Below are 10,439 nucleotides of genomic sequence, written 5' to 3' on the forward strand. Positions count from 1 at the left end.
TTATGGAAGTGTTTTGAAAGAAAAATAAAAAATTGTGGGTCAAAACGTAATTTAAAAAAAATGTGCCACGTAGGACTGTCCAGTCAGCAGCTCCGACGAACTAGAGTGCGCCGCGTGGCAAGGCACACTGACGCGGTCCATACGGGAGGCCACACTAGCTATCCGCGTGCTCACGATTGGACGTTCTGGATTTGTTCCCGCGCGTGTGGATGATCTAGATCTGTTCCCTCCTCAAGCCCGATTGGACAGTCACGATTAAATGCGATGAATGGTTCAGATTCTTTCTCTCTTTAAACATGATCGTACGGTCCATATCAAATGGGATGGACAACCCAAATTAAAAGGAGACGGATATAAATACCTCACTTCACACCAAACCCTCACCACCCCCCCCCCCCCTCTGTTGGAGAAGAAGAACTAGTCGCCGAGAAGGGAGTCAACCGTCGCCCGCCGCCGCACCGGAGCCACCTTCGACTACTAAAAAAAGTAAAATATTCTCTCAGTTGCTTGAAATTTGATTTTGAACACCCCCATAGCCAAATCGGAGCAAAAGAACTGGTGGATAAGCTGGAAACCGTGGGTCTTTTGCGGCGCCTTTGTGAGAAAAATCAGAAATTGCCTCCAATGAGGCCCTTCCTAATTCCCATTTCGTGTAATTTTTCTACCATTGTATTCACCATTTTATTTCCCACAAGTTGATTGAAGAAAAATGCCCAACTGCGAAAGTGAGCCGGCAGAGACGCTGCACCGGAAAACTCCGCCACTGGTAAGCTTTTGTTTTCGACTTTTTTCGGCCAATCGAGGCCCCCTAACGTGTTTTCTCACAGGAATGAGTACAAAACCAGCCGAAAACTGCCAGCGCGAGGCAAACCGCCGTCGCCGGAGCACGGCGACACCACCGTGCCAGAATTCTGAAATTAGCCAAAAAGGATTTCTAACACCGATTTAGGATTTTTCGGGGTATTTTTAGGTACTTAAAGCGTGGTTTAATCTCCAAAGAAAAATTCAGGGAACTTGGAGATCGCTAGTAGGCGCAGCTGAAAGCTTAGCGTTTCGGACATCGATTCGAGTAAGAATCCCTAACCCTATTGCTTGTTATGGAATTGAAGTTTAATTATAAATAATGTGGTATTTTATACAATTTAGAAAATCTTGATAATTAATCACAGATTACTAATCGAGCCGCAATCGGTTATTATTCACTATTGATCCTGTTTGATTAATTTTACTGTTTCAAATGCATAATATTACACTGGATTTTGTATGATAATTCAGTGGTGTTTCCTTAATGCATGTATTATTTTTTTTGCGTGATTTACAGTTAAATTATGAAACTAAAAATTAAATGTAAACGGAAAATTGTTTGATTAAGTGAATGGATGAAACAACAGCTGAACTGGATATCTTAGGATATGGTGGACAGACCAGGTACATAGGGAACCCTACCGTGAACGTTGCCTCATACCGGACGGAGTATCAAAGTTTGGTAATTTGGCGCTCATACCGGACGGGATATGGGGACGATCCATTTCACTCTCATACCGAACGGGGTATTGAGGGATGATATTTTTGGCGCTCATATCGGACGGGATATGGGGACGACCGGTTACTTAAAAATATTGAATAAGGGTTCACGCGTAATGAGGACATCCTTATGGGCCCCCATGGATACCAGTAAGCAGATAAAAAAGGAAAGTTGTTGTTCTGACTAATTGAATATGAGACTATGATATTATTTGTGCTATTATCTCTATATGTCAGTTTTAGAAATTTCATTATGATAAGTGTACAATAAATGATTTACTTATGATAAATGAATTTACTTAAATTAAGAGCTCTATTAGTTATTTTCATAATTTTTACCAACTTTTATTTCTATATAGGTAAGTAGTGTGATATTTTTACTCGGTTAGTGTACTTCACTCTTTTATTAAACAGTTCATATCAAGAGGATCAAAATGTAGATACTGATCCACAAGAGGGTTATAAATAGAATGTTCAATTGTTTACTTTTCATTATTTCTTTACTTTTTTGTTGTTTTTTTAGAAGAGTCATTCCTGTATCCCTATTGGATATTCTAAATTATTGTGTAAAAAATGTAAACTCTAATATTATTATTTTGCTTCTTCATTCAATTTATAATTTATTTCGTTTTAAATTTCGGGTCGTTACACTTAATTACTCTAAATTAAATCCATCACGTCTGATTCCAGTACATATATATATATGTATATATCTTAATTATTATAATAGACCTTAGAACGATTAAAACCACAGGACAAGAAGCATTGACACCAATACTCATTACGTACTCCAAATATCATGTACTGCCTAGAAAAGGAAGATATAAAAAAATTAAACCAAACAGTTGTAATCAATTCATATAATAATATTCTAGTACAAATGGATGGAAAGATGCCGCAATATTTTGTAACGCTCTGTGGATTTTATAAATAGTAGCTCAAGAAATACTAGTGACCAGCTGGGTTGTCATCGTCAAAGCTCTTTCCCTGCTGATCCTGATTTTGGTGCTGCGATGATGATGATGATGAAGATAGATGTGGAGGAAGAGGTTGATCAGCCATGATATTTGAAGTGTAATATGACAAATCAACGTCACCGGTGAGTAGCTGTGCATAACGAAGCAAATCTTGCTGGTAAGAAACCTGTGACCATGGCTCCTGAGAATCTGCTACATCAACTGGGTTTTGGTTAGCCATGACTGTAGTAGTAGCTGTAGTAGTAATATCAGCGACTGGTGTGAAAGCGGTGAGCTCAGTATTACCAGCTTGAACGAGTTCGGGAAAATTCAGCTTAGCTTTGTTGCCCTTAAACTTTAGGGCTGCCCTATCGTAGGCAAGGGCAGCGTCTTCCGCCGTCTCGAAAGTCCCTAGCCAAACTCGGGCTGCCTTCTTAGGATCACGAATCTCAGCTGCCCATTTGCCCCATGGTCTTTGTCTTACTCCTCTATAATGCCTCCTCATTGATTGATCTTCACAAACATGGTCATAAATATATAGTAAAGCCATTACAGTAACACATAGTACTCTACGTGTATTCTTTTATGTATATATGTATATACTCATATGCATGTCATTTCAACAAAGAGATCCAGTCTCCGGCCGCTGGCTCGGTCATGTCAGAAATTAGATGCATTATTTTACATGCATGCACGCACGCTGTCCAAGGAATTGATCTACTTTAGGACTAGTGGGGCATTGCTAGAATTGTATATGTGTCTGTCTGTATATGTGCGTGTGTAATATCATATATATAGCACGGAGTGATGATGATCAGTACCAGAAAGTAACTCGCGGAAAGTGCTTACTTTGTAATGAACACTCGTTGTCATTTCTGTGCTGGCGGCCCCCTCGCTAGTTTTGCAACATTTTACTCACATATACACACACAGACACACATATATATACATATCTATATATATATATATATATGAAAATGACACTAGACGAATGTTGTTTCCAAATTATGTATTATAGGCTTCCGGGTAGATTTATAAAACATGCCTCTTACTTGATGTGTACATATATATAGACACGTGCATAATTAATTAGGAGATGTTTACGGTCCTACATATATAAGAATTATGTGTCTGTCTAGTCTTGGAGTAATTATTAGTTGCTTCCTAAAGAACCGTTGCTTCTGACAATTGTGTTGAAAAAACTTATTAATACAATTCATTAATAAATTGAATTATGGAATCCATATTATTATAAACATAGCATTTACTTGAAGGTTAATCTCTAGAATAGCTGCTTCTAATTCCCCTCTTCTCAAAAAAAAAAAAAAAAAAAAAAAGGATGGATTAATTTGAACTCAAACCGTCTAATCCTATAATATTATTATATGAAAGTCATCTTATCTGAATTAAATATTATTAACAAAGAATTTTCAAAATGATGATGAAGTACTGTTCAAACACAGATATCTACAAATGTAGCCAACCCATGGAGTGATAAAAAATTATGAAAGTGAGAAAATAAGGTTCATGGTCAAAGACGGAACTGATAATTATTACAATCTACAAGTAGATCGCCTGTTATACTATAAACACGTATATATATATATATGTAATGGGTAGAAAGAGGATGAAACTCAAAGGTGCAAAATGGGGTGTTTGTTAGGTAAGAAACCATTAGTTGAAGTTGAAGAAAAACAAAATAAAGAAAGAGATTATATTTGGCAGTAGCACAAAAACATGTGGTATGGTGGTGGCTGAAATCTAGAAACAAACATTGAAAGAATGTCCATGTTTAGACAGTACAATGATTTCAATTTTAAAGAAAGACAAAGACAAGTTCTTTACGGAAAGTAACAATATACATTGAATTTGGCAAGCTAACCCTAAAACTTTTTTCTTTTTTTTTTTTTTTTTTCTTTTCCGATCTATATTTTTTTTTCCAATTGAGATTTAGATAGATGAAGAACCAAATCAATCCATTTACACCGTCAAGTACAATTTTAATACCCATTGAGCAGAAAGCTTTGACGAAATTATATCCATACATATATATATATATATATATAGTGAATTGCCTAAGTCTAGGACAAATTAAACACGTAACTTCTAACAAAACGCATATCTTGCAATGACGAAACAGACCCAGAAAAAAACTGAAAAAAGAAATTTAAAAATACAGGAGTAAAAAATGTTTACCTGGACATGATTGAGGTATTTCTCGTTTGCCGGACGATGATGATTGAGGCGCAGGTTGGTTGTGCGCGCCGGCGGTTCCGATGACTTGAGTGAGAGCTGAAACCATGGCGGACACGTCAGATTCAGACCAAGAAGGGAAGTTATTATACTGGTTTTGATCTTCTTCTTTCGCTTTCTCCTCCGATGCTTCGTGTTGAAGCGGGCGCTTTCCATGTCTCCGATCCACCTTTACTTAATTTTATGTTAGGCAAAGAAATGGTAGTGCATGAAGACGATTTTGGGTTCTAGCGATATGAACGTTTCAGTTGTTTGGGTTTCAGAGATTTAAGTTTTAAGAGAGGGATTTTGCCGATCCAGGATTTTTTTCGAAGATGATGTGGTGTGACTGGTTTTCGCCAGCAACCCCCGTGTGTGTGTGTGTGTGTATATATATATTGTGTGTGTGTAGAGTGAGAGGGGGGGGGGGGGGGGGCGAGGGGAAGGGAAGGGGAGGCGGGGAAACATAGGGGTGGAGTGTGGAAAAGGCTTTTTATTTTATCACCGGTTATTTTTTATCTTATCTTTTTATTTTGGTAAGTTAAGATATTAAATTTTAGGAAATAATAAATTATTATCTTTTATAGTTAGTGTGTGTGTGTGTAAGTAAAATTTCGAAATGATATTTGCTAATTTTTCCTTTTTTAAAAATAATTTTCTGTTTAAAATAAATGTATAATAATTTTTTATTTGAAAACAATTCAATTTTTGTTTGACTACAAATTATGAAGTAAGTAATTTTTTAATATAAAAATAAGATTAATATCATAATGTACATAATAGTTATTAACTTAAATTTTTTAAATTTTATATATATAATATAATATTTAAGTTTATATATATTTAATAATTTCTAATAAATAAAAATTATTTATGCGTTTTGTACAAACTTGTTGCAATCCTGAGTTAAAATAACAATTAAAATTAAAACTTGGAAATCCAAATGAAGGATTTTTTTTTTTTTTTTTTTTTTCTCTTTTGGTTAATCTTCTGTAAATTTCAATCGCATTTCTCAAAATTCCTTCCTCTAATTTCACCAAAGTTTCATTCAATTTTATTAAGATTTCATGTGCATTTGATTTAGATAAGTTTCATTCAACAAAAAAAAATTAATTCTTAAACGGTACATAATCACTACAAGATTTAATAAATGTGTCTGAATTAATTAATAATTTAATAGTGATTAATAAAATTATATATAAAAATTCTTTTCGCATAAAATTCTTCAGAATATTTGCAAAGTAATGTACAGAATAATTATAAAATATTTTTTAAAAATAAATATAAAATTCTCATAATATCTTCAAAATTAAGTCATATCAATTATATATTACGTAGAGGTATTCTCAATTGGTTTTAATGATTAATTTTATTAGTGCAATCAAAGCATGCAGTCTCATCTTCAATACATCGTCATCACTTAAGGATATATATTCTATTTAGAATTTTGCTGCCATATCACATCAAATTAACAGTGAACTTACGCTAACCTGTACTTATGACTGAATCCTCACAAGGACCTTACTTTTTTAACATATATTTTTATATTAAATAGAAATTCCAACATCCGTCATATATTACATAATATACAAATGTTAAAGTTTTAGGACTAAACATCCTTTAAAATTAGGAAAAATTTTAAAAAATACTTATTGATTTTGATTTTTGTTAATTTTTAATGAATTATTTTGAATAGATTGTTTCTCCTTTAATTAATTTTATTAATTACGGATTGATAAATTTATTTTTTGTTTTAATATTAATTGATTTCTATTAATTTTTTAACTACATTATATTTTTTTAAAAAAAAAATTATTCATTTCAGTTCACCCTTTACAATTTCCTTTTTTTTTTTTTTTTAAACTCTCGAGTCTTTTTCTCAATCTTGAAGTTGATCTGACCGACTCTAATTTTGGACCAAACGAGCACTCTATTTTCAGTTGAGCATTCCTACTCTTAATTACCATATTAACCCAAAACTTCTAGTACATATATAATTTAATTCTTAAATCTCTTTCACTATGACTTCTGGCACATGACTCATGGGCCTAAGACAGCCCAAACTAGATCCAGTAGAGATAAAAAGAGAAGAGAAAGAAGAGAGAGAGAGAGAGAGAGAAGAAGAAAAAGAGAGAAAGGCGAGTAAACCCATGAGGAAGAGGGTGAACTTGAGGGATTTTGGGAATTTTTTCTTGAGGAAACTTTGCCTAAATAATATGAAGAAGAGAGAAGAAGGGAGAATAAAGATAAAAAATCAAAGAAAAGAGAGGAAAAGAGGGAGGAAGCTTACGACCAACACAAGGGAACCCATGAACTTAACGTAAAAAATTCTCTTTTATTTGAATTATGTTTCTCTTGAAATTTTAAGGATAATTTTTGAGTGATGTGAGAGAATTTTTTTTTAGGTTAGAATTTGCTCAAAAATATCTTGGAGCTCTTGCAAAATTCTGAGTGAAAGAATAAATTAAAAACTAAGTCCAGACTTATTGGAGTTAAGACTTACATGAGAGAAATTTTTGAGTGATGTGAGAGATTTTTTTTTGGTTAGAATTTGCTTAAAAATATCTCGAAGCTCTTGCAAAATTCTGCAATAGGATACAAGGTAAGAACATTTGAAACCATTTTTTTATAGATGTAATTTTTATATGGAGAAAGTATTTTTGAGTTAAAAATTAGTAATATTTCTGAGAAGAAACTATTTCGATAAGAAATTACCAAAAGAAAAATTGAGAGGAGACTCTACCAAAAGTTCAATAAGAAGTTGAGATAAACTAAGGGGAGACTTCACCTATTTGAAAATAGAAAATTAAAATTTTCATAAGGGGAGACTTTACCCATGAAAATAGGAGAATTTAAGATTCTATAGGGAGAGAGTCTGCTAAATTGAGTAGAGAAAATTAAAGATTGTATAAGAGGGGACTCTCCAAAAATTAAGATTTACGTAGAACCTAATATAAATGGATGTTATAGCATCTAGCAATAGTATGTTTTGAAATTATTTTATGAAAACACTAATATTTTTATGAAATGTAAAACATTATACATTGCAGTGATTGGTGTCTATTGTGTAAAGACCCCGGGAATTTAAATAAAATATATGTATTAAAAATGTCAAATGCGGAAGCGTAATAAAAATTTTGATTAGCATCCCTTACACAGTAAGTAAAACATACTCAAAACATGAAAGAACAAACTAACATAAAAGAGATACTCGAAATAAGAACTATAAATATAGCTATGGAGTTTTTAGGCGTCCCCTTCGCCGTCTTCCTGCGGAACGGGCTCGAGAACAATGTCTTTCTGATCTGAAATAGTTAAATAAGGAATGAGCTACACTAGCCCAGTAAAGACATCACACTATCTTACCGCCACGGAAGTAAAGGTGGGTAGAAAATAAAATGACCAATGGAGCATAATTTATAATAAATTCTTTTATCAATAATAAAATCTTTTACTGTCTACTTACCTCAGCAGGATCCATGAAAACAATATATGAAAATAATAACCTTACAATATCATGAAATCATATACACTTTATAACACAACATATATCACACCTTTACATTTCAATCATCCGGAAACAAATTTCCTCTTTTACCAGCCTACTAGTATCCCTAGGGATCCATAGGGGGTCCCCTCTACACGTGAATCATTAACATTTATAACCTGATTCCAGGGCCGTCCCCATAACCCGTCCGGTATGGGAGCCAAAACCATGAACCTCAATACCCCGTCCGATATGAGGGCGAAACGGGCCGTTCCCATACCCCGTCCGGTATGGGCGCCAAAACACATAAGGTCTCCATACCCCGTCCGGTATGAGAGACCACATTCCCGGTAGGGTTCTCTACGGACCCGGTCCGTCCATCATCTCCCAGGATATCTAGTCAGGCTGTCCACATTATCCATTTATCAATTCACATAACCCTTTTGCCTTTTTTCTTGATCTCAATCATCCAATCACACACAACATGTAAACCAGTAATTGACACCAAATAAGACAACACAGTATAAGGTTCACCATAATACAAACCATAATGAAAGAAATCATGATTTATGCATACGAGAACATAACATAATTACATCAAATATCATGCTGCATTTAATACTGAAAATTAAATCAGACAATAACAGACCAACACTGTATCAGACTCGGGCTCCACTGGCAACCTTAATCAATTATACATCTATAAAGTCATACAGTACAGTTTAATTATTTATTTAGCTTTAATACCGTGATAGGAAATAGGGTGAGGGGTCCTTACTTGTTTCGGGATCTGAATACGGCTCTACAGTGCGCCTACAGACTGTCCTTAATTTCTCTGAATTTTTCTCAGAAAACTGAAATGCACTACCAGTACCTGCACGTGTCCCAAAAAATCCCAAATCAGACTTAGGGCCCCCTTTCGGCCAATATCGCAATTCCAGCACGGCGGCTCCGCCGTGCTCCGGCAACGGTGCTGCCGCTTGCGGCGACGATTCGCCTCAAGTTGGTCGTTTTCGGCCAAATTCGACCACACTTGCATTGGTCCCTACGATAAAACAACCCTAGGGCCTTCGGTGGGCCAAAAAATCATAAAAAACTGAAATTTACCGACGGCGGTGCTCTCGGGTGCGGTGCTCCTCCGACGTGAATTGCATTTTGATGTTTGGCTCCGATCAACCTGTAGAGAAAAGAACAGTGATCACAATGGTATAAAAATTGCATCGAACGGAGGCCGGGAAGGGCTTCATCGGAGGTAAAAACTGAGGAGGGACACGGCGGCGCCGCTGGGCTTCGGCTGGGTTTTTCGGCCGTTTGGCCGGTGGTTTGGCTCCAATTTGGCCATAGGCTGACTCAGCATCGAAAAACGAGCAAGGGAGAGAAAATTTACCTCGATCGGCGGTCGAAAACTTCCCCGGTGCAGATGCGGGTGGTGGCGGCCGGCTCCTCCGGCGTCTGGTTCTTCTTCTCTGGCGAGGCACTAGCGGCTAGGGTTTTTGTGGTCAGGTGTGGGTGGGGTTATTTATACCCTTTGCCTTTTAATCTCAATCGTCCATCAAGATTAAATCTAGACCGTCCATCGCGATGCAATCTGGACATTCCGTGCCTGATTGAATCTGGGCCGTCCCTGCGCACGTTTGATCTGGGCTGTCCGTATGCGCGAGAACGAACCTGGGCCGTCCGATCGCGCGCACGCGGATCGCCCACGTGGCCCGTCCCCTGGTCAGCGTTTCCTTGCCACGCGGTGCGTCCTGGTTGGTCGGGGCTGCTGACCGGGCTGCTGACGTGGTGATGAAGTGGTACAATTTTTCTAAATTGTATTTTGACCTCCGGTTTCTAATTTTCCTTTCAAAAACACCCCCAGAATCTAAATTTTCACCCCTTTTTTCCAAAATCAATTTCAATTAAATCCAAATAATATTTTACCCAATTTTATCATTATTATTATTTTTATTTTTCATTAAATTAAATCAAATTAAAATAAATTACATAAAAATCAGATAAATAAAAAAAAAATAATAAAATATAATTTTGTTTCACTTGGGTGTTATAACTCTCCCCCCCTTAAAGAAATTTGATCCCCCAAATTTTCCTCTTACTCTTAGTCGAACAAATGGGGATACTGGGCTCTAAATTCTGATTCTAGCTCCCAAGTAGCCTCCCTGGGTGTGTGGTTCTGCCACACGACCTTTACAAATGATATTTTTCGATTACAGAGTATTCTGCTCTTTCAGTCCGTGATA

At 35.9% G+C, this 10,439-nt stretch overlaps 1 protein-coding gene across 2 annotated transcripts; it reads right to left on the bottom strand.

Annotated features, from left to right (window-relative positions):
- Window positions 1–2,356: 2,356 nt before the first annotated feature.
- LOC110816409 (ethylene-responsive transcription factor ERF113) lies at window positions 2,357–5,131 on the bottom strand. Of its 2 annotated transcripts, XM_088213569.1 has the most exons (3): window positions 4,677–5,131; window positions 2,787–2,993; window positions 2,357–2,690 (listed from the first exon to the last, which is right to left on the bottom strand). In XM_088213569.1, the coding sequence occupies exons 1-3, from the start codon at window positions 4,780–4,782 to the stop codon at window positions 2,473–2,475; spliced, it is 531 nt and encodes a 176-aa protein (XP_088069695.1). In that variant the 5' UTR covers window positions 4,783–5,131; the 3' UTR covers window positions 2,357–2,472. The 2 variants fall into 2 exon arrangements, with proteins under 2 accessions (XP_088069695.1, XP_021900277.1); XM_022044585.2 differs by having other exon boundaries at window positions 2,357–2,993.
- Window positions 5,132–10,439: the final 5,308 nt, after the last annotated feature.

The sequence above is a fragment of the Carica papaya genome, chromosome 2 (genome assembly GCF_054855325.1).
Source record: "Carica papaya isolate Zhongbai chromosome 2, ASM5485532v1, whole genome shotgun sequence".
Taxonomy (NCBI): Eukaryota; Viridiplantae; Streptophyta; class Magnoliopsida; order Brassicales; family Caricaceae; genus Carica; species Carica papaya.

Bases quoted from the DNA above. Each gene is read 5' to 3' on its own strand.
- LOC110816409 (XM_022044585.2), bottom strand. From the start codon at position 4,782: ATGGTTTCAGCTCTCACTCAAGTCATCGGAACCGCCGGCGCGCACAAC. The intron at 2,994-4,676 runs GTAAACATTTTT...ATGTTTGTGAAG, and splicing joins AATACCTCAATCATGTCCAG to ATCAATCAATGAGGAGGCAT.